The 25,282-nt window shown below is 38.4% G+C and overlaps 1 protein-coding gene across 1 annotated transcript in view; it reads left to right on the top strand.

Annotated features, from left to right (window-relative positions):
• LOC140232287 (small G protein signaling modulator 3 homolog) overlaps positions 1-19,344 on the top strand; it is a 68,525-nt gene extending 49,181 nt beyond the window's left edge. The window contains exons 19-22 of the mRNA XM_072312416.1: positions 1,746-1,880; positions 3,372-3,555; positions 5,844-5,873; positions 19,055-19,344. Of these exons, the coding sequence (XP_072168517.1) occupies positions 1,746-1,880; positions 3,372-3,555; positions 5,844-5,873; positions 19,055-19,126 (421 nt within the window). The 3' untranslated portion in view covers positions 19,127-19,344. The remainder of the gene's footprint in view (positions 1-1,745; positions 1,881-3,371; positions 3,556-5,843; positions 5,874-19,054) is intronic.
• Positions 19,345-25,282: the final 5,938 nt, after the last annotated feature.

The following is a 25,282-nucleotide window of genomic DNA, read 5'->3' as shown; positions in this document are numbered from 1 at the left end:
GTGTAGACAAGAACTAGTGTGTACACGAACATTTCTCATTTTACAGTAGACTTCTTGGGAATCACAGCAGGAAATTACAAAAACTCTTTCGCTCACTTGCCCAAGTGGATATTCAGGTGAGGGTTCCATACTTGTAATCCATTATTAAAGGATGAGCTGATTTTTGTTATAACACACATTTCCCTTAGACACCTGCCTGAGTATACTCGGGACTAGTCTTCACTTGGGTAATGGGCAGGTGCCCATCCATTTGACTTGCCCACCAGTGAGTTTTTAATTGCCATAGGCAAGCATACAAGTGGGTTTATCAATAGTAACATCCTGCACATACATGGTATCAAGGAGTGGAACTGTGACTGCTTTTAATACATTTTGCTGCATGTCACTGACATAAAACATACTAACATCTTGGGCAGTTCATGGGGCACATTCATTACACTAATGTCTTTACAACAACTTGATGATATCAGTGCAAAACATGTGTACATTATGATACATCTCCACACGTGTTTATGGCTGCTCTTATTATCTCTGGACTGTCAACAGTGAACACTTGTGATTTTGGAAGTGAAATTGCTGAAATGACTGATTTTGCTCGTTGATGAGACTCACTTTACACGTAACAGTGTCATTCCTAGATCTCCAGTAATATCTTATACAATTTAGAGTTTGTCCCTTACCTAATGATCTACAGAGCAGTCCTTTTACACTATAGTCATTTTCTAGTCTATTACATAAGCTTTAATTGCCCTAATTCACAAAGGTAGTTTAGATTTCTACCATGGATTAGGCAAATTTGCATCTGCGTAAATGTGCGTGACAGATCGTTGCATATGCAAACAGACATTATATATCCAAAAATAAACATGTGCTAATGTGTGCAAGTGAAGTGTATGCTTACTTTGCGCTTGTTGTAGTCCATGGACTGACTCTAAACCGTGGATTTGATTGAAACCCATCTTTGGGCATTTGTGCCAATGTGTCTGTTTACTTGAGACATTCTTCAAGGCCTCTTCTGTGTAGACACAACTCACCATTCCCAAACACGTTCTGATTGTTCTCCCTGCCCAGGCGAGTGCCAAGGAGGTTGAGAGGGACTTTGAATCTGTGTACTCCAGACTGGTGCTATGTAAGACGTACAGGTATGTAAACATGATGCTTGGATGTGTTTTACATGCAATGAGATAATAATCTGTTTCCAAGCAAGGTTGTTCACATTAAAAATTCTAATTTCCCCAGAGATTTCTTGTGTGTCATAAACAATACTTCCCTTTATTTTGTGGTTGCTGTTTTGAGATGAAGATTAGTGCAAGGCAAATGTTAAATTATCATTAGATTATAGTATTGAAATTACATGTACACTGTAGAGCATTCAGCCACAATACAAGAGGGAGATAAGTTCAAAATGGCATCACCACATAAATTGTGTTTGTTTCTGTGCATGTTTTGCACATCAAATTAGGGAAGTATTCCTTTAGACTCTATTTTCGATATTCTGTCATATTTTTATTTTGTTCCAGGTCTTTTCACATATAGAGGCAATTACTGGTACCAACTTTGCCACAAAGACTGTGGCTTTAGTACCCTTCTGCTTCTGAACAGGAAGTGTTAACCAATTGAAACTGATTCGAGTTTACTCATTACAGGTGCTGTGGAGACTTTTTTCATAGTCTGGTATACATTGCAGTCTATGTCTCAATCCACTTTTGCTCAAAATTTGCCCTTTTTGCCTTCTGCCTCTGCAGGTTGGATGAGGATGGAAAAGTGTTGACCCCAGAGGAGTTGCTCTACCGGTCAGTCCAGGCCGTGAACCTGACCCATGACCTCGCCCATGCCCAGATGGACGTCAAGTTCCGGTCATTGGCCTGTCTGGGACTCAAGTGAGTATTTGCCATTAGGACATTTATCAATAAGTTATGGCCAGCAACACAAGAGTGAGATGAACATTGTGTAAAATCAGATAAGTGGTGAGGAAATTAGGATTTAATTGATGACAGTAAATCAGCTAGCTAATCATCCAAAGTTACTGCAGTGCCCTGGGGTACTGTGAATCTGTAGTAGCTTAAAGGTGAGAGGAAGCATTATTATTAAAATATGAACAAATTAAGCTCTTAAAGGTGTAGCCTAGAAATTTTCAGTGCACTGGTAGTGCTATTAAGTTTATTGTATGAAAAGGGGAAGATAGTTTCAGCTTCATTATCTAGCGATATTTTACCACGATAGCAGGATTCCTGTTATGTTACTGTGTCAAAGAGGGAGTAGAAATGTCTCTTTGTGAGGGGATTCTAGTGTCTTTATGCAACTGAAAGAGTTAGCAGTCAAATCCCTGGCTAGATATACATCTGCACTGAAATCTTTGTATGTATGCCTGATCATGTGGATTAACAGGTTAACTAACATTTCTTCCTCTTTCTTTCCTCTTCTCTATTTTTGTTTTCCTTTTCTCCCTACCCCTTCCTCTCCCTTGCTTTCTCTTCTTGTTCATGACTCTCCCTCCACCCTTACTCTCTCCCCCTCTCTTTTCCTCACCACTATCTCCTTTTTTTCATTCTCCTTCCCCCGCCCATCTTAACCCCTTCCCTGTCTTGCCTTTCCCTAACCCCTTTTCCTTCTCTTCTTCCTCTACTTCCCCCTTTCCTTCCCTTCTTCCCCTTCCCCTCTCATTACCTTTACACCATCTCTCACCACTCTCTCATTCACTATCTTTTTACACTCTCTCTTTCACCACACTTTCTATTTCTTCATTTCCTTCTCCATGCTTCCTTCTCCTTCCCTACCATACCACCACATTTCTTTTCTTTCCCTTTTCTTCACCTCTTCCTCTTCCTCCTCTTCCCTTCTTCCTCCCCTCCTTCTCTTCCTCCTCTTGTCTCAACTCCTCATCCTCCTCCCCCTCCTCCTTCTCCTCCCTCCTCCTTCTCCTCCTCTCCCTCCTCCTCCTTCTCCTCCTCTTCATCCTCCTCCTCCTCCTCCTCCCCCTTCTCCTCCTCCTCCTCTTCCTCCTCCCCTCCTTCTCTTCCTCCTCTTGTCTCAACTCCTCATCCTCCTCCCCCTCCTCCTTCTCCTCCCTCCTCCTTCTCCTCCTCTCCCTCCTCCTCCTTCTCCTCCTCTTCATTCCTCCTCCTCCTCCTCCCCCTTCTCCTCCTCCTCCTCCTCCTCCTCCTCCTCCTCCCCTCCCCTCCTCCTCCCCTCCCCTCCTCCTCTACATCCATCTCCTCCCCTCCCCTCCTCCTCCCCTCCCCTCCTCCTCTACATCCATCTCCTCCCCTCCTCCTCTACATCCTCCTCCTCCCCTCCTCCTCCTCCTCTTCCTCTACATCCTCCCCTCCTCCCTCCACTCCTTTCTCTCCTCCCCATCCCTACACCCACAGTGAGCAAGTCCTCCACCTATGGCTGGAGACTCTGTGCTCCTGTGACAGCGTGGTGGAGAAGTGGTACCACCCGTGGTCCTTCCTGCGCAGCCCCGGCTGGGTGCAGATCAAGTGTGAGCTGAGGATCCTCTCCAAGTTTGCCTTCAGCCTCTCACAGGACTGGGAGCTTCCCTTGAAGAAGGACGTAAGTACACAACCTGTCCTAACTTGACAGAGCCCAGTGGGTATTTTTCTATTGCTTCTCTTGCTCTTTCTTGATGGCATTTCTCTCTGGCAACTTATCAGTAACTAGCAAGGATCCTTATTGCAGCAAAACAAATATTCTGACAGGTGATATTTCATGGAAGAAAGGATGGAATGCCAATGAGGGCTATTACCCTTGACCTTTGACTTCTGACCTCTTTCTCCTTTCACAATTTTTGGTCTTTTCCGTAATGTGTGTTTTACTTGTCGGTGTGTTGATGTATTGTCACAAGATGTATATTATAAAGGAGTTCTCTGGACATTTCTCAACTAATGAAAAATACCTTGACATAATGAATTCTGGTGCCCATTTTGTTCAAGACATGGAGTAAACCGGTAGCTCAACTTTTTGAAGTCCTGTTTGGCATTCCTTTCTTCAAATCATCTGTAGTTGCTGATGGGTACACTAATGTTAGATGTTTGGGTACCTTTTGCTTGCTGTAACAGAAATCTGGCAGCTCTTAAGGATTAAATAACAATGAGTTAGATTTAGGCTTTTGGATTTTTTTCTTACCAAGAGCAATTCTCGTGGAATTTGGGTGTAATTCAAGGGTCTTTTAGTTTGTTTTGTTGATACATTTCTTTTCATATTAATCATAGTGTTCATATGCTGAGGTGTTTTGAAAAAGGGAATAAAAAAATGCCAATTATGCAAGTAAAATCAGGCAGCTGAAAACCCTTCTTTCTAGGAAATACTAATATTCTGAGAAATTCTTGATGCTTGTCCTGTATAATCAGACCCTGCGGTTTTCTTGCATTTTGTGAAATTCCATGACTGCAAGAAACTCTTTGGCCTCTTGCAATAGCTTGCTTGTTAAAGAAATTAAGTCTTTTAAGCCCTTTCCAAGCAAAGCAAGTATAGTTAATTCTCTTGTTTAGAATTTTTGCCTTAATATGCTCTTGTGCTTGTTTGCCCTGTAAATGCTCTAGTGCTCTGGCGTTGGTGTATTGTAAGTTGATATTTGTACCTTAGTGTAGCTCCTTTTTTCTTCATATTTCATGTAAACATTCCAGGACATTTGAAAAAAATCCATTCTGATGAGATTCACACCTGTATTTAGCTTAGAGTATGACAACAGAAAATTAATGTTAAATATTAATGCATATTAAAATGTTGGATTGTAAAGCTCTATCAAAATGTATTATTGTTTCTAATCTGTCGTTTAACCATGAAGTATTAAATTCAACATATATCTCCCAGTGATGTGCTGTACATGTACAGTACATGTAGAATTCATTTTTTTTTTTATTGTTTTATGTTACTGCAAGAGCTTCAATGGCAAATTTTGTGTGTTCCATTTGAAATATCTGATTAGGAAATGGGATTCTTGAAGGAAATTATTATCTCAAAGAAAATTGAAAATTTTGGACATTCACACAAAACAGATAAAGACTATTACCTTGACTAATGGCACTGTCACATGATCTAAACTGGCCAATCAGAGGTGCCCAGCAGCTTCTACATCAGCTTTCTGTTCATGATTTGGGTCTTTTTCTTTAATATACATGTCTGTTTTCCATCAAATGTTCAGATCTCTTTTTTCCTATTCATCTTGTCATTAATTTTTTACTGCTCTTGTACCACAGCAATTTACAAAACAATGTTTTTTGCTCTTTTACTGAAGTTGAAGGGTGGGATGGGTACCTGATCCATCGGTGTACAGGCTTCAACAGTACTCTTTTGTATCACATATCTACACATTTGCACTATTTTATTAATTATATACTCATCTGTCAACAACTGCCATTCTTACTTTGCTCTCATGAGAAGAGATGATTCAGAAAATAGAGGATACCAAATTTCAAGTCAATAAAAATGTTTGTCATCGCAACCACAGAACAAAATAGCTTTTGGTGGCGGCTTTCTGAAGAGATTATGGACCCTCTGGTAAATCCCAAATTGTGATTCTCGACTTGATCAATATAAGGGCTCTGTGAGTGGGGTGTGAGTTAAAGTATTTAATTTTCAATGTCTGTCAGTATGTCATACAATTAAGTGCTGTGTAGTGTTGCTGCCCATTGAAAATCAGCCTTCATGTGATACATAAAATAACTTTTCTTTTGCTATATCATACCTATTGTGTGCTAACTGAAAAAAAAAAACAACCAAAATAGCTAAAAAAAAACCACAAAAACACAAAAAAACAAACCTACTTCTAAACCAACAAGGAAAAGAAATGAGTGAAAGCGGAAGGAGAATGGTGACAACATTTTCTCATTGTTCTGCAGATATGGTCGCGGTCGCCTAATCTGCCTCAGGTAACTATGGCAACGGTCTGCCTTTCTCATGCTTGGCTGCTCCAATAAAGCCATTAGATTTTGTTGCTGCTCCCAGCATGAAAAACAGAAATCAGCATTTAGAAGAGAAGTAGATTTAGAAAATGTATCAATTTGGTTTGCTTTAATATAGCCGGCATTCTTTTGTTTTGCATGTCTACATAATACAACGTAATTTGTCGGTAATGGCAATATGGGTGATGGTATTTGAATAACAGTGTACACTCCAGTTAATACTTGCTACAACATTGTCAGTCAGGTAAGAAATGCATGTGTACAAGCTTATTTTTGATAAAAGCATCCATTACAAAACAAGATCAGTCCGAAGCTATTCGTGCTACACTGTCAATTAAACTTGACAATGTCAAAGTGTCTGAATACCTTTGCAGAACTAAACATTTCTGCATGAGTTTCATGGCATTTTGCATGTTGCACATGTAAATGATTCATGATAAAAACATACTGTGTAGATGCATGATATTTACCAGCATGATGTTGTATATCAACAAAAAGAATGCAGTAGTGTCATCAAACTACTTGTAGATATACATCATGAACAGCGTCGAAGAAACTTTGTCCAAAGCAAATGAGCGGTGGATGCAGTCTGCCTCATTCTCCACTTTTGCTTCATGGATGTTTTCCACATCTTATTTCCTAAATTGTCTGTCCAGAGGAGCATTTTAGGAACCTCTTACATCTGCTAGAACAATGGCAAATGAATTTCACTTATGTCAAATCAAGCAAGGTTATGGACAGATTTGTGCTGTCATACTCATACCTTCGGTGCAAATCCTTGAATTCTATGAAAATAAATCCATGCTGAATAGAAACATAGCTAGATTTTTAGCTTTCCAGACAACATAGTCAGGAGGTTATATTACTCTCAGGAGTGGATTTGTAGCTGTATTGTGATATGAGTACAACCAGTTCCTCTATCATTTCACACTCTAATTATTAGACAAATTCATAGTTTATAGAGGTTGGAATTCATTCCATTATAATCCAAGGCAACTATCTGCTGATATCAATAGCTCTTGAAACAATATAACCCCAGAGGAAATAGCAGCCACTAGTAAAAGTCCAAAATCGATGGTTCAGAAAGTTTTGTCTTTTCAAGCTCCTTCTCCAATTTCTTTGATTGAAATATATCCGTTTAGGAATACATGTATATTATATCTAAAGCTTAGGATATCATACTTCAAAATATAACATCTTGATCCCTTGGCTATACTCTGCCTCATCTAATGATATGTACACGTGTATGTACTTGATATTCATCTGCATGTAAAGCTGTTTTGCTGTTGTATCTAACTTTTGTCACCTTTCACCTTGACGAGTCTCCTCTCTCTTACTGAGACTAGCATAATTTTCATTTTGTGCATGTACCTGTATAGTAATTACATATGATGTTCCATCTGATCATTTCATTGGTTGATTGGATGTACTATACCTTTGGTCAAAATATTATTCATAACTCTTTAAAAATGTGGGCCTATTGAGTGTCTAACTTTACACTGACATCATATCTCATGGGTATCATTTTGATTATCTACTGTATTCTTTGCTATTTTGTTTAACTACCTGTAAGCACTTTTCACATACAAAGTGTGCATGTACGCAATTCATGACATACAGTTATTAGATTCGATCTGTCCTATCTCCTGCAATAAATGTCATGAAATCTGCATTTTCCTTTGTTCTTGCTTGAATGGTGGAATTTGATATATTGTTTCTTTCCATTATATTTGCACCAGTCATATGACAAGATGTTTTATTTTTGTCTTTCCTTCGTAAGTGCAAAGCTAATGTCTGTCTTAAACTGTACATCTGATAAGTTTAATTTCCCTTGAGGACATGCACAGTTTCAAATAAACTAGCAGTAAAGTGAAAGGAAAACAAAATGGTTGATGTTGGAAAACACATGCAATGATCAGGACTGATTGGAATGTCGATAAGGTGTAAACATTGGGGTTCCCCGTGACTCAAAGCAAATTAACTGTGTGTGATGTAGAGAAGTTTCATTTTTCATTGTCATGATGAGGACATGATAATGGTCTATTCTTGAGGGAATTTTTGTTTCTTTTAATGAAGGAAGAGGCTTTTGGCAAACTCAAGAATGCGGGAATGTAAAGATGTTTCATCCTCAAAATGCAATTAAGCAGGGTCATGGTAAAAAGTGCCTCCAAGGAACATGTTGCAATCAGAAACTTCTCATGAACTAAGCACAGTAAGAGTGTTCCTAACATGACACCAGGGAACATGTGCACATCAGGAGCTTTTCATGAGCAAAACACACAAAGAGCATTTCTAAGTTAACAACACAATTCCTTGGCAGAGAGATTCAATTGGAAAGTTTCTTCTTGGAAATCAGGATCTTTTGTTTGATAATACTGAATCATCATGTGTCTGGTGATGTTCAAACTTAAAGGGTGTGTACAGTTCTGGTCGAGGTGAGGATTTAGCTTTTAACGTTTTGCGAGATATTCAGAAACCACTCTATGAGATGTCAAAGAGCTTGCCATTCTAAGGGGAATCAAAAGTTTATTTGATGAAAATTGGTTTTGAAATGGCTGAGATATCCAAAAACAAGGTGAAACAAAGAGATCATAGTAAAGTTGTGGCCTGTCGCCTTTTATTATTATCACTTTTTTGGATATCTCAGCCATTTGGAAACCAATTTTCATCAAACAAACGTTGAATCCTTCTTAAAATTACATGCTCTTTCATATTTCATAAGAGGTTTATCATTATCTTACTTAAGAATGTTCAAAACATGAATCCCCACCTCAACCAGTACTGTACAGTCCCTTTAACCTTTGGTTTTTCCTTTACTAATTCTCAACATTTTGATTTTAGGCTCTTCTGTTAAAGCAGCAAGTTCTCAAGGGAAATTTCATTTTGCCTCTCTTTCTGTGTGAAACTGTATGAGTTCTTCAGGGATGTTTTCAGTTTTTAAGGGCCTTTGGGGTTTTCTTGTATCATCATTTTGTATTTATTTTGTGTGTGGATTGGGCAGAGAGGATTGAATATTCTGTGTTTTGACTGATTCCATGGACAACACACACAACTTTTTGGCGATTGTTTCTTAGTACTCAAGGCACTGCCAGGTTAGATGTCAATTAAGATCAAAGATCTTTTTTCCAAGTAGATGTTTTTCCTTGATGCACTGCTCCTAGTTTCACGATTCATCAGTTAATTTAAAAAAAAAAAATTCCTTTTTTTGTGATGAAGGTATTCTGTCAATTAAATGCAAAAGTGATTCTTTACCTAATCCCAGAATGACCCAGATGAAAGCAACGTAACATGAAAGAAGAGATGAAAATATACGAAAAATTGAAAAATACTGGCAAATAGAATTGTGTAGTAGATATGTTTCACCCCCATATCAGAATGATATATTCAAGAATATAAGGGAGTTTGTGTGTCTATTTGCAGCTTGAGTAGAAGAAAAGTCATAAGAAGCAAAATGCTTGTCCTTTTTTTGTGTGTGTGTGGTTACTATGGAATCAGATTAAAACTGAGAGTGCGTCAATCCCTTCCATGCTAGCTCACACGATCATTCATCTTTTGATTTTCTTCTTCCTCCTCTCCTCTTGCATTCATCCCTCCCGTAGAGCCAAAAGTCGCTCAAAGACAGCGTTCAAGACATGCTCATCAAGCACCACCTCTTCAGCTGGGACCTTTAACCTCTGAACTCTAACCTTTGTCATGTATATATGACCTGTGAACTTTTCGAGTGGGAGTCCATCATCACGGCACGCGTACATCCCCTCTATGAATTAACAAGAAGGGGGAGTAGATGAGGAATTACTTATCCTCGTGTCTGGAGACTTGTGTCACTCTTTGTTACAACTGCTGTGATGTTAATACGTGGTGTAGGGAAGCAATGCATTTGTCTTTTTTTTTTTTGAGAAGCAGACTTGTTTTAACAAAATGTTTATTTGTATTGGTGTCTGTGTCCATGGCAGCTCTGACCATTGTTCTAATGCTCATGGAATGTAACAGTTTACTCTTTTGTGGCTTTTGCCTAAACAGTTCACTAATGTTCTTCATTCACCACCACCACTACCATGACTTTGAGTTTATGCATGACTGCACACGATGTACGTGCCATGAATTTAGTGGAGTGTCGGTGATTAAGCCTTTGATTTGTGCAGTATTTGGGGATTTTGTGTGTTGGGTCTTTTCTCTATATCTCTCTTTCTCTGTAGATAGATTATATATATGTCTCATGGCTCAGAGCTTGCCAGCTAGTCAAATGCATAACCTGCCACATACCATACTTCCTGTTGAGGAATTTGAACCCTCGTGATTGTGAAATGTAAAGGAAGAACTATTTTAAAAAGAAAGTAACCTTTGTGGTACTTTGCTTATCTGCACTGGTTGCAGTACACCTGTTCTACTAAGGTACATGTATATCTCTCATTTTGATGATGAGAGTCCAGAGGATTTCATATCTAGGGTTTCCCTCCTCAGGTTGTCAGGGAGTTTGAAATCAGTGTGCAGAAATTAGTCAGAATCAATTAACTCGCTCCAGCAACTGAATGGACCATGGGTTTAGAGGGTCCAGTAATGCCCTTCCCTGCTAATGGACACCCTCTTTGTTTATACAGTGGAAGATGCCTTAAGCAAGCAATAGGAATAATTTGAAAACGCATTTTCCATTTCATCATAAGCTGAATTTGTGCTGTTTAACTTAAATTCGTTTGTCTGGAATAGTGCTTTACTATGGAAAGGTAACATCTGTAGCATTTGGGACAGAAACAAACAAACAAAAAATCCAAAATGCAAAACAAACAGGAATTGACCTTTTGAACCTCATGTAGAAGGGATGTCACACCAAATCATGAAAGCCAGAAGGCTTGCATGAGAGAGGGATGCACCTTCAAGATCATCAGACGAGTGGAGGAGGAAACTCGGAATGACATCTCCCATCTGTTCAAAAACAAAACCAGTCAATTCAACGGTTGGATAGGACTAGGCCCCCACGGGGCATCACATGAAAATTTGATTTTGTTGAGTTTGTTGTCATGATACGTATTAAAAAGAGCCAATGACTCAGCTATGTCATCACGATCAAGGAAGTGAAGGATAGATGGACCCTACCCACTCTTTATATCTTGTCTGTCTGATTGTTTCTGTTTTTCTTCTCTGTTACTGAATTCTTATAGAAAAAAAAAATAGATGGGGATAATGGGTACCCTTGGGGGCTTTTGATATGAAAGGAAGGATAGGATAGTTGATGTGTTTTATCTTGGAGTGGAAGAGTCGTTTTTGGGATGCTTTCCTTCCCTAGGATAGGATAGTTGATGTGTTTTATCTTGGAGTGGAAGAGTCGTTTTTGGGATGCTTTCCTTCCCTAGTCGGGGATTTCTCTGTCCGGAGGGCTGGCGGGCAGCGGGGAGAGATGACAATCGGGCTGCATTTCCTGCGGGAGTCCCAACATGAGACTTGTAAGACAGGATGCCCTCGTCATGGCAGGGTGCCAGACCACTTACAGTCACGCCATAACAATTTATGATCAGTCTGCGGCCAAGGTGACTAGAAGCGCGAAAATGTCTTCTTCAATTTCATCGATACTTTTTCGCCTCTCCACGAAGGAAAAATTCTATCAAGGCTTCTCCTCTTTTTATCCCTTTCACGCAACATCCTCTGCTAGTGATCTCAGGAAATCAGATGTATGTATTTTTAGGGGTTATGTTACGTGTGAAATTTGATTCTAAGTTTGTTTTATAAGAATGAAGGATGGGCTTGGTGTAGGCAGGGTGCAGTATTGCCGGGAGGAAATAAGTTGCTCACAGTGGCATGACAATAATGACTCCCACGTACCGAGCCACGCAGCTAGCTGCATGATTTGGTACAAAGTGAAATTTTACAAAAATGTAGACATTTCAAGGGGGGGGGGGGAACTTAAGCCATACAATTGCAAATTTCAGAAATACATTTATGACTCATTTCTTTGTTAAAGATTCTTTTCTTCAGCCGTACATGCGACCTCAAAAGCAGAGTAGCCCATTTAGTTATGACTGTAGACAATTATGAAGAATGTTTATGCGATAAAACAGAACTGTTTGCCCCTTTCAAAACGCCTTTGCGGCTTATGCCACAAAGTTTTTAGCAGGACGACCACCCCAGATTGCTACAGTTTAATAAGTGTACACTGCCAAACCAAGTGAAATATTTTTTGCTTCTTAAAAAAAAAAAAGTCAGCATCATGAAAATTACAGTTGAATGTAGAAAATATCTATATGTCAGTGTCTTTGGCATTTCTGTTCATAAAATCATTACCAGAAAACTGCCATGTTTTTTTTTTTTTTCAATTTTCATACATTCCATATGATCACATTCTTATTTACATGCTAAGTGAGGATTATTACTGCTGTGGAAGCATTATTATATCTTCAGTGCTATGTGTGAAATCCATTTAATCATTTTACGATTCCCTTAGATTTCAAAAGCACAGGAGGTAGCTCCGTTAGGGTAGCAGCAGCATTTTCAAAAACGTCATTGACAATGCCGAATTCTCTGTCATTGTAGCAATATCCTAATAGAGCGTGGAGGGTGAACTCGGGTAACATGGTCGGAACGGTAGGTGCCGGGACAATTTCCATGCAGGTTGGACAAAAGGTCAAATCTGTGGCCTGAATTCCTGTATCAGAATGCAGGCACCCCACCACTTCTGGTAGCAATGGATTCTATTTTTAGACCTTCTAAAGGATAAAAGCTCACTTTTGGTTATATCACCCATTTCAAATACAGCTGTCAGTGCCACGTGAGCAGAGAACAACAACCAAAAAAAATAAATAAAAATAATATCCAGAGCTTAGGTATTGAAAAAAAAAAAAAAAAAAAAATCATTTTTTTCGGGGGGGGGGGGGGCATAAGGGATAAACAAATTTTGTCAAGGAGAATATTCATGGTGCATTGAACAGTGGAGTTTGAAAAGTTTATTCACCCTCCTTTGCCAAAATGTGTTTGCACATGCAAAACCTACTCAGCGGAATGGGATGGGTACACATTTAGTGTTTATCATTGTTAGAGAGTGCTGTAAGCAGCTGAACTTGCTCTTGCACTATGCTATCATGATGGAACCTATCCATGTGCATATCAAAGACAACATGCCCTGGTAATTTGTTTTTATGCCTGGAATACTTTTATAACTGAATTTGTCCAGGGAGGCGGTTGTCCTCAAGCTGTGCATGATTCTGTAATCAAACACTGGAGGGCACCATGTTCTGTGATTTCCTGCCCTGTGTTGTTTTGATTTATATCTTCATTCCACCTGATGTGAATTCCAAGACAGGGCATAATATAGCTGACTCAGGAAAAAAGAAAAGAAAAGAAAAATGTAGCATGTTGCCATAATGCAACGATCTTGATTAAGAGAGACATGCAAAGTGGGTGGAGTGAGGCCCTCAAAGCACTTTGACCAATCAGGACTCTTTGTTTGAAATTATGCAGAGTCAGTATGCATTGATTACCTCGGCAAGGTATGTCACAAAAATTGCATGCCAGTTCACTGAGAGCTGAAAATTTAGGAAATTTCCCTCCTCCCCCTCCCTCTCCATCCTACTTTTTGTTTATGCCATTCTGTTTTGATCATCTCTTGCCAAGCGTGTCCCTGTCAGCTTTCTCTGAACTAGCGACTATCATAGTATATCAAGTTTGACAAGATGATTAAATACTTCCCCTGCGAAGTACTTTAACTGTTTTCTTAGTGCAGTGCTCTTTTTATGAACAAGGGGAAAGTTACAGTGCAAATTGCCTTGGCTGCTTGCCAACAAAATCGAAGGCCAGTGGTGATAAAGAGTTAATCATTTTGCCATGACTATTCTTTAGCTTAAAAAAAAAAACACACAAAAAAACAGCTAATGCAAAACAAACAGTGACATAAGAATTATCCAATGAATTTCCTGTCCATCTGATTTAAAGCCAACAGCTTTGTAAACATAGAGGAATGCTCAGAAAAACAGGTGAATCTTGTAGGTTCTTCACCTTGGGCTTTTGGCAAGTTGCCAATCTTGTCATTGTTTACTTCTTTTTAATTGTTTGAATGCTTCACACTTTTTGTCTTTAAAAACAAACAGACAGAAAAATCAATGTACCATTGTGTAGAAAATGGGGTGATTGTGAAAGGCCCCTGGAGAAAAAGCTGATAGAATTCAGGAATGTGTTTCCACCTGTGCATTAATGGGCCAATCACCTCGCCTGCCCCAAGTCAGAGCAAGATGGCTTTAAACTTGGCTGTTCATTTTACAATGAGAAACCACAATTTCAGTGCTTTTCAAGGATACACATTTTACCGCTGGTGTCATGTTCCTAAGCATTCTTTTTCACTAATTTTAGTTTCAATTTTGCCAAAGATCCTGTAATTTTTACTACAGCCATACTGTAATATGGCAGAGTACATTTGTTTACAAATCTAACAGGCAAAAATATCAAGTACTGGGATATGTACCATTCCTTCCATGCATAATGGATCAAGGCACAGAGTCACAGATTTTTTTAAATATATATTTTGGAAAGTCTGACAATTGGAGTTAAGTAACTGCCATCCAAATCAGTAAAAGAAAAACAACAACAACAACAGTATTGTCCAGTACTGCTAGTATGAGAGGCATAGATTGCATTTGCCCTACAACAATGCACAAACAAAGATGCACATGTGGCACATCTTGGGAGAATTTTCTCTGCAACCCTGAAGTATCATGTCAGTTGGAACCAGAAGGTTGCTAACTGTAGAGTTACTGCCATCTGCTGCTCAGGAGTAGTAATGGTGCATTGACCCTCTCCCAATTTGTTTCCTCTTGTTTTGAAGAGTCATGGTGGTGCGTGATGTACAGGTGAATATGCCAAGAATTCAGTGGCTGTATTGCCAAAGATAGTGTACTTCTTCAGGGTTAATTAGTGTGTACCTTGTGCAATCAAGTGGAATGCATACTGTGTGTGGAACTGGCATCTACAGCCACAATAGGAAAGTCCATAATGTATTTAAATTTATGCATGCTTCATCATAGCAAACTATACAACATCTGTTTCTCACCTGCCTAATAGAGTACCAAAGTCATGATGTCACAGTCTTTTGTTATAGCTTGGGTTGGAACCAAAGAGCAGCTTTTACAATTGTATATAACGCCTGGAGAGATCCTTGTCATTTGATTGGTTGTTTGACATTGATCATTCGGCCCATTTCACTATGACATCATCATACGTGCAGTTGTGGCTCCATTTACGGTGCAATTTTGGATCCATACGATTTGGTCCATTGCACGCTTGCTGAGAGCCCGGCACACACGCGTGTAAAACGCTTGCGTTTGCAGTGTGTGTAGTATGCTACAGCGCGCTAGAAGCTTGCGTTTGCAGTGTGTGTATGCGACAGTGCGCTAGCGTAAAGCGCTCAGCGAGCACTCTCGCGATCTTAGATTCTCTCTTTGTTTCTAAATTAATAAAACATCAAATGACAAGGATCTATTTTAGGCGTTATATAAAACAAACAATAAATGTTTTTCATTCGTGCAATGGACAGAATATTTCATTCGGTGAAAGATGAATGTTTGATCCATTCAACGAGGCTGCGCCTCGTTGAATGGATCATTTCATCTTTCACCTCATGAAATATTCTGTCCATTGCACTCATAAACATTCATTATTTGTATACTATACTCTTTGGTTGGAACCAGGTGTGAGCATGGTTAACAACAACAGTGTTTAAAGATACAATTGGGCCAGGGAGGTTGTTTGGAACCAATTTCCATGGCGATGAATGGTTGTGACATCACATTTTGGAACTCTATGCAGGTGAGGATCTCGTTTCTGCAGGGTTGTCGGGTGCACACAGTTGTCAGTGCTATGTCAGGCAAGCCTCCAGGAAGCATTCTGGTTTATGTTATAACGATAACTTGGTTGATGAAATAAGTATGAAATGTGAATGTACTATGAAAGTGGGCCATTTAATTTACTTACCTGCCTCTTGTATTTCTCCATGAAGTAATGAGGACGTATACCCACGTACTGAAGGTTGTTTTCTGTGTATTCTGTAATTAAAAGGTTATAGCAATATACAATTGTATGAAGATGTCATTTTAATACCAAGGGTATTATTCAAGAATGCATTCCAGTAATCTATAATTTTTTTTTTTTTTTTTTTTTTTTGCATAGGCAGACAGTAATGTCACCACATTCCACTTTAAAATCACTTTCAGAAGAAGTCACATGTTGTAAAGTTAGCTAGACAATGTCTGTGATTGGTGGCTGTGTATGAGAATGCACACCGTTCTCTAGCAATGCCAAACGACAATGCAGCTGCAAGCCTTCCAAGTAGAAAATACCCCCTTTTCTGCGTGGTGCAATTAAAGGTGACAGAACTGTGGACCCAAAAGGGATTCAGCACTATCAAATTTGGTTACAATGATCAGGGGCAGATCCAGGAATTCTGTAAAGAGGGGGCGCCTTTACAAAATTAAAGGGGGATGCATGCACCCCTCCCCCATTTTTTCTTTTTATTTCTTCTGTTTTAACAAAAAATAAAGGGGACGCCCGGTGCCCTTCCCCCTGGATCTGCCACTGATGTTTGCTGAGTTCACATGTTTACGTGGTGTATTCAAATATCAAGATATGTGCAGTCTGTTTCATGTGGTGGGGATGTTTTAATGTTCGACTCAAAAGGTATTCATGTGTACAGGCACACATAGAACTATAAGCTCATCACTGCAGAAATGATTTCTTTTATTTCATGATAGCATGGCCTTGGCTGATTGTGTAGCATATAAAAACTCTTCTGAAGGGGAAAAAATGCACCCAATATCTACAGAAAATGCTAGAAAAAAAAACAACCTTTGTCAGCAATTACTGACAAGTGTTCATCTTACTCTAAAGGGATTGTGTTAATGCAGTGATCTCTCCCTCCCTCTCTCTCTCTGATGCATTTTAAAGCAAAAGTATGTAAGCACAGACAAACATGCAAAATGCTACGAATATGGAGTTAACTTTCTGAGTCTTTACGTAGGGGGAAGAAAAAAGTTATTGTAAACAAAAAAAAATTAAAAGTACTACATATTGTTGAGCCTTGAATGCTTTTAAAGTGGAAAGGGTGATGTATTCCAAATGTATCTTAATGTATTCACAATGCAATGTGTTCAAATTATTGTAGATGCTTGCTGCATATGTGATGTGGCTTTCAGTGTACTAGTAGGTAGTCACCAATTATATGGCAAAGATATAGAGAGATGAAAAATATATTTGAGTCCATATTCTATCTCCTGTGAAATTTTTAATGCACAGGATTAAGTTTATTCATGACTGTGCTTTCAATTTCATTTCATATTTAACTTATGGGAATGCTCATATACGTCAGTGCAATGTCATATTAAATGAAAGATCCTCACATATTTAATGTAATGGGAATTATCAAATGCCTTTCACAACATAATACAAACATTTAGTATTTTGTAGCCTACATGTATGAGTCGTCATAGATTACTGTTTTCAGCAGTGTTACTTTTAAAAGTCATGTGTATCTTTCACATGTGTATATCTTGAGAATGCATTTTTTTTTTGGGGGGGGGGGGGGTGGGGTTATTGTCTGTTTTAAAGAACAGTTCCTCTTCCTTTTTGTTTTGTTTTGTTTTTGCTTTTGTTTTTGTTTTTGTTGTTGGCTGCACAACAATCTATAATGTGTATTTGATTTATCCTCTTGAATTGATTGTGAATATACATGTATGAAGGCATCAGTTTGTCTGTAACTGTTCCGTTTGAGCAGAAAAAGTTCATTGCCAAAAATATTGTCTGTATGAATGAAAATGATACAGAGTACTAAAGTAAATATTTTTCTCATTTGGTATTCAATCAGTTCACCATCATTCTTACAAGAGAGTTACTTACTTCAGTTTTTTACCCCTTCATTAAGGGTTATTCTCTTTCTACAGTGCCAAAGTCTCGCTCATACAGCTGAACATGCAGGCTTGATTTGATTGTGTGAAAAGTTTGTTGCAGTTTTGCCTCATACGTGCAATCCCTGGCCCACAAAATCCCCAAACCCAGTGAGATTTATGATTTTCGTATGTGTAATCATCATTCAGAAGGAATATGAAAATCCAGTTTTGTTCACTGACAAAATGGCCATAAATGCAATTCAATGTGCTCTGGCTCGAGTTGGAAGAATCTGTTGGCGTAAAGGTATTTGCAGTCTTGAGAAATATTCATGTAAGGATTGAAATAGTTACACATCAATGTTGAAATATGTCTGTAATTATGGTTGTGCAATATACAAAATAATGTACTAGATATTTATTAGAACAAATGAAACTTAAATCTAGATGGGAATGCATATTCAAATACATGAATGGACTGATACAACATTTCATGTATTATGTCTGATACGGAATCATTTCTCATAATGTACAGATTCTCTAGACTGATTCACATAGTTCTGTACCTTGTAATTCTTGAGGGGAAAAAAAAAACAACAACCTGCGTTTGTGATGGTGGCAGGCAATTTCCCTTTCAGTTTCACTGGTTTGAAAAATCAAGTTTTCAACTTGATGGTTTATCATTCTTCATCCATTTAACCATTTCATGGTCAGCACCTGTGTTCTTTCTCATGATCAATGTGTTTCTGTACATTGGTTCCATCTCATTGTTTTTTGACACACGCTTTATTTGAGGGCAAAAAGGGCATTAACTGTTTAGATGGTGATATTAACACCTTTCTACTTCTCAAATGGCATGAGATCCCTGCCTCCTTTATTGCATAAGTTATTGCCGTTATTTATCATCACAAATTTATTACAAGCTCTTTGATATTGTGATGCTGGCATGTATGTAGTACAGTACTTCCTACTCCATTCTGAAGCATGAATGACTTGGAGTTACGTATATATTTTATGAACCAGCACTAAGATTACAAGTCTATATTATGTAAGACACCTTGTACTGGCAAATCTTAGAGATAATCCCAACAGAAATATGCAGAGATATAGTATCATGTTACAATATGTCAGTTGAATCTTAATTGCTGTAATGTCATTGTAAGTGTGACATTCATGCACTGTTCGCATATGACTCGTCTTTAAAGTGCTGTGAGATAAGATCTTGGAGAGTACTAGTAGTTACAGTTTTTGTTTTGCATTTAATGTTCTTTCCTTGCCCCCTTTCTCCCATAGCAGTCCTTGCCAGCGCTGAGGGCCAGCGTCTGTGATATGTTAATTAAGTACCACCTGTTCAGTTGGGAACTGTGAGGGCGGTGCTGACAGCCACACCATGCTGTTCACTATGACCAACATGCCAGTTGCTTCATCCAGTTCGGTGTAGGAAAAGCAGATTGGCAACGCCCCATTTCTGTTGTCTAGCGTTCTACTGCATGCTTCCGAAAACACTTGTCAAATTGCATTGAGCGCGGGTCATGTGACCCTCATTAAGCCTTTCTTTACCAGGGACTTTGGACAGTGTCTAAATGGTATAGGGCTTTCTGTGCTATTTGGCACTTAAAGCACACAAAGGCCCGAATTCACAAAGGTGGTACAAATGAAACCATGGTTTAAACCATGGACAAACACCATGGAGCGCCAAGTGCTGCACGGAATATTTTGTTACGAAATTGGTCATTTCATCGACAAAATGACTGTTTCGTTAACGAAATTATCATTTCGTGGACGAAATGTTCATTTAGTTACAAAATGTTGTCATTTTGTCGACGAAATGACTGATTTCGTAACGAAATATTCCATGCGACACTTGGCGGTCCATGGTTTTTGTCCATGGTTTAAACCATGGTTTCATTTGTACCACCTTCATGAATTCGGGCCAAAGGGATAATTAATTCTGTAGACCAAGCTCTGCTAATTAGTATCCCTTCAATAGCTTCTCATTGACATACAAACATAGGCAGTGCTATTGTCTTTTTTTTTTGGGGGGGGGGGGATCTTTTTCAATTGAACTAGTGAGAATGGGGTATGAGCTAGCTCAAGAGTTTTCAATATGAATTTTCTGCTCTTCATGTAGTGGTTTGCTATTGATTTTTCTTCAATTTATATGCATTTTTAATTAATATTCATGAAAACAAGATTGAAGATGTATCACTTTGAAAATGAAGCGTGAAAAGGGAAATAGAAATGTCATCCTTTACAGGAGTATTAATTGTTTCCACAGTACTTAATTTCTAAGACCCCAGGATGTGGTTTTGGGTACATTCAAAGTTTGATCAGGTATGGTCAGGTTAACTTTATACGTAAGCTGAAAGATTTATCAGGCATTGGGTCTGTGGTGAAGTACAGTTTCCCTCCTTCTAATACACTGAAGGCATGGACGTTAGAATTTTTACTTGAATTCTGTGAATAACACTTGTTATAAAGTGTCACCTTGCTTTAATATGCTTAATGTTTTTTAGTTTACGCTCACCAATGTGTGACCCATAAAGTTCACATGCTGTCAGACATACAGTCTAGATCACCTTAACATAATGTTGTCCTTTTTTTTTTCTGTTGTGTTTTTATTATTGCACCTGTAGGGCATTGTTGTTCTCTGCTGTAGTGTATAAAGTTGTCTAATACATTCCATGAGAAAAAAAGAAAAGAAAAGAAAATGTATGTATGACATTACTATTACATAGACATGAAATGGACTATTGCATTTAATGTTTGAAAGTATATGTTAATATAACACACACATACCTGCACACAAAGACATACATTATAAACACACACATGCACATACCTTCATATGGCACACACACAAACGCGCGCGCGCACACACACACGCACAACCTCACCTAGTCCATGCAAATCTGCCTGACAGAACATTTGTTTACCATCAGTGTTTCATGATCACATTCTTATTTTATTTGTTTTCTTTTGATGCATAGATAAAAATCAGTAAAATTACCTTTTATTGCACTTCCCGATTGTGAAATGATGGGATGCTGTGAGTTTCATGAGTATTCACTGTAATCCATGCAAAATAATTGCTTTTATCTATATTTCAACATGAGTCAGGTTTTCAGTCCTTGTTGATATTTTGACATTCCTGGAATGCACAGAGTGTTAAAGCCTCTAGGTCTGTGTTTTGCTGTGAGAAAAATCTGTGAAAATGAATTCTGATATTTTGGGTGATTATTGGCATGTTCTTAATCAAGACTTGATTCAATCACGTACCAATGTCCTAATGGTAACGATAGATAAATTCCATCAATGTTGATATGGTAACGCACAAACAGTGCAACCACCTGGCTTTGTGTAGGCAACCTGATAACTGATATCTGTCATATTCCTCACCAAAAACTGATTTTTTTTGCAAATAAGTTCCAAGGTTCACAATTTTTTCCCCATTTTTTTCTACGTGAATATGATATTTGAATCTTGATTTTATATAGCATTGAATGTTTGAAAAAGTGGTCTGTTGAATGAACAGACATACTGTAGAACGTAGATTTTAATCAGTATTTGGTACATCAGTCGTTCATTTAATAGCATCAGTTGTACTCGAGCCCCCCTATTACCAGCATGAGAGCTGAGCACGAGCTTGTCGATGGTTTCGTTATTAACTTCACACGAGCCACGGTCACATTGGCAAAACTTCAAACTTTGCTGACGAAGCTTTCCAGTGTGACCCCGGCTACATACGATTTGTCTGATTGTCGTACTGTTTTTTACTTTTTTTTGAGAGTATCTTTTGTGCACTTGTGTATCGTTTTATTTATTGCAATCTGGAAGGATCGATACAGCTTGGAATGTACAATATTATTTATGTCAGCAAAACCTGTGTACAAGCAGGAGGTATCTTTTCATGTCTTGTCTATAAAGGGTTTCATGCGAAATCACAGGTTGACCATGTGATGTACAGCTGTATACCTGTAGTAATAATAAATTGTATTCACTACTTATTCTCGCCTTGGGAACAGTAGGGCGTAAACTTTATAAATTTGGTTCTTATCTGCTTCTCATCTGATTCTCAAATGGTGATTTGTAAATATGTACAAGTCTGAGGAGAAAATAGCTAACATCACAGTATTTTTGTTCTGAGACACTGACACAAAGTACGTACTTTGTGTAGCCCTGATTAGTCTTGTGTGTTTGTGACACGCTCTTTCCGTTCAAAGTGCAATGATGTTTGGAACACAATTAACATGTTTAAAGAAATGAGCGTTATCTCTTGAGATGTGTGTGTATATACGATTGTATATTTATTTTAGATAGTAACGGCTTTCATTATTTGTTGCAAGTGGAATGCTAATTGCACATTAATTTCTGTCTTGAGAGATAACGCCGTTATTTATTTCTGTATAATAGTCACTATATAAATAACAGTACCAGTCTGGGTCATGGAAGTGTAGCTAGCGGAGAAATCTAGGAGATCTAGGCGATCTAGGCGATCAGTCGTAATGATTGAAAGCAAAAAGAAGATATTTTCGTGGTTACAAATAAAGATGTAGCTGCATAACACGAATGATTTGGTCAATTGTTCTTCTTCAGTGTACAGAATGACTTTGCGGTGTACTGTTGATAATATTGTAACCTTAATATGACAATCAAACTTCTTAGGAGTTCCTACCTAAGAAAGGGCATTGGAGGGAGCAGATGAACGAAATGGTTCGTTACTACATTTAGTCTGTAAGGAAAAGAAACACCCTTGAATTGTTATTTATTACAGAAACGGTCCTGCTCCTGTGAACGTACTTGAAGTCAATTGATGGGTGCTATGTCGGGTAAGTCCCGGCTAAGCTTCGTAGTCGTTGGGATCAAGCTTTGACAGAAAGATATGCGTTAGAACTGAATAAGAAAATAAACTGGAGAGTGGCACATTATCCCGCATACTGTATGATATATGCACCATAAGCGTATATACAGACGGACTTTCAAGCCGTAGAAAGAAATAGAGGAACACAAAGAAAACGGGTTGTATAATGATGGATATTCCGACCCTTTTTATCCCATCGCAGACATAATCTCTTATTTTTCTATCCGTATGTGGAAGCGTGTTTGTGTTAAACCGTTCTCGTAACATTCGCCTCCTGCGAAATCGATTTGTTCTTGGCGCACAGCAATGCAATCCTTATGTCACCGTTAAACATACAGTCTCCACAACTCAAGGAGAAGAAAAGAGAAGGAAAAAAAAAAAAGGAGAGGGGGAGGAGAGTGTGGAAGTACATTGTACTTCAAGCCCGAACTGTGAAGGACAGTTTTCCCAACTCATCGATTAGTTTTTACTGTTGCACATTTACATGCAAATTCTGTGATGCAACAGATATGACTCATCGTGCAGGACCACAGACCACCGTCATGTTGTTTTTTCGCTACTTGCAAAAGCGAGACCAAAAGAAAGGCTCAAATTATTTGATTTGCATTGAGTAACATGTTTCACTCGCTACTGTGTTGTTGTTGTTGTTGTTGTTTCATTCATAAAGGTTTCATCCGTGTTTCGAACAATGAAACAAACCAACACCATAATAATGATGGATGATTACCAAAATGACCGTTACAGAGATGCCATATATTACTTTTGGGGAGAGAGGCTGAAAGTATGTGGTGTCGGTCTCGTGGGCGTTTTTTGTCTATAAAGTGTCGGACTCGCGGGCCTTGTTAGCCTCGTGTCTGACTCGCGGGCCTCATTTGCCTACAGTGTCGAGCTTAGGGACGGCTGACTCGTGGGCTGTATTACTCGTGGATTGTATGACTCGTGGGTGACAAACTCGTGGCGTGCACCCTATTTGCCTACCCCCCCCCCCCCGCTACCCCACGACTGTGAACAAAGCAAAACAATCTGAATGGTAGAAAGTTTATTAACATGGAAATGTTTCACTTACTTTCCACTTACGTTTCACTTGTTTTTTTTTCTATGAAATAGGATAGACAAAATTCTCTTTGGTTTTCTAAGTACAGTGTATGTCGAAAAGGAATGAATTATATCTTACGAATTTAATACATCGCTGTATATAGATGCAATAACCTAAATACTGACAAATCGGAGGATATATTTGTTTAGTTAGCTACCAAAAACATGATATTGATGAGTGCTTTATTATCTACAAATAGAAAAAAAAAAATATGGTGAGGCGATGACATCGTGGATCGGTCGTATACTTATTGCAAAATTGTGTTTAACAAAATAATATGAAAAACTCTAGCTTCACAACTATCATATAATATCCTACATCAATGAAACTTCGACAATTTTGTTTGTTGTTGTTTTATTTTACTCTTTATATCAAAGTCAACTTGATTCTGAAGTAGCATTTCACCTCAGTTATTAAATGACTGTTACAACAATAAAATGCACCTGATGCTGGAATCGGTATACCGACACACGACCCGATTTACTTCGAACGACCGGATTGGAATAATTCCCCGACCAATGCCGACACCTGCATTTTCCTTACCACATTCAGAGCGATGATGTACGACTTCCCGACGACTTCACGATGCTAAAATCACATGTTACTCCGCAGAGAAAAGGGGAAAACACTGTAGGGTTTTCCCCTTTTCAATATGTACAATGATAAAAGAAAGCTGGTTTCCAACAAAGTCGCGACGCGAAGGTGAAGGTCGCTAAACGCTGGGAGAAAACCTGAATGTCAAAACCGTGAACCCTGTGCTTTTAGATTTATTTCGGTTCGCGGTATCTGCTTACGTTTTCACCAGGAATAAAGGTTCAGGATTAGGAGCAAGTGCGGTGAGGTCAACAACATGAGAAACTTGAGTGCTACGAAGAGAATATTTTAAGGACAACAATAACTTCCACAGTAATAACAAGAAGTACACAAATACTCCATGCGAGGTGAAACTTGAATCAGCGGTCAACGAACTTATTGCCCCTCGCACTTCGGATGTCACGTGATATATGAAAAAAATAACAGTACAATCTAACCATCTGCTAAAGATGGATTTTGCCAGTCTATATTTATACATGTATTCCGAAACAACGCAACGTTGGCGATGTTCAGTAAGACCTCATACTGTGTGCCAAGAAGTGTATAGAATTCTGACTTTGACCAAAGACTTACAGGCATAATCTACCCTTTGCAGATGAAACAAAACAAAAAAAAAGCTTTAGAATAGGAACTCCTAATAGAATTAGGATAGAAACGACCAATTAAAAAAAAAAAACCCCACCTTTAATCAGTATGATTAATGTTAAGTATTGTTAAACATACAAAATGTGAAAAATGATTATAATAAAAATGTTTCTAGACTATTGAAAACCGTCTACAGTTATGGTTTATTGAGAAAAATAGTGATATCTCCACATATTTTTGGCTTTTTTCCATTTTTTTTAACTGTAGGATGTCTTGTGATACAATAGATCTACACATATACATCAAATGTGATATCTCGAATATTTTCAGATCACTGCTCCCAATAGTAAAATGTGTCTTTAAAGGGATTCTATAGTTTGTGGTTAAG

The sequence above is a fragment of the Diadema setosum genome, chromosome 8 (assembly GCF_964275005.1).
Source record: "Diadema setosum chromosome 8, eeDiaSeto1, whole genome shotgun sequence".
Taxonomy (NCBI): Eukaryota; Metazoa; Echinodermata; class Echinoidea; order Diadematoida; family Diadematidae; genus Diadema; species Diadema setosum.
Note: the sequence above shows the minus strand (reverse complement) of the source record. Positions and strands in the feature narration are given on the sequence as shown.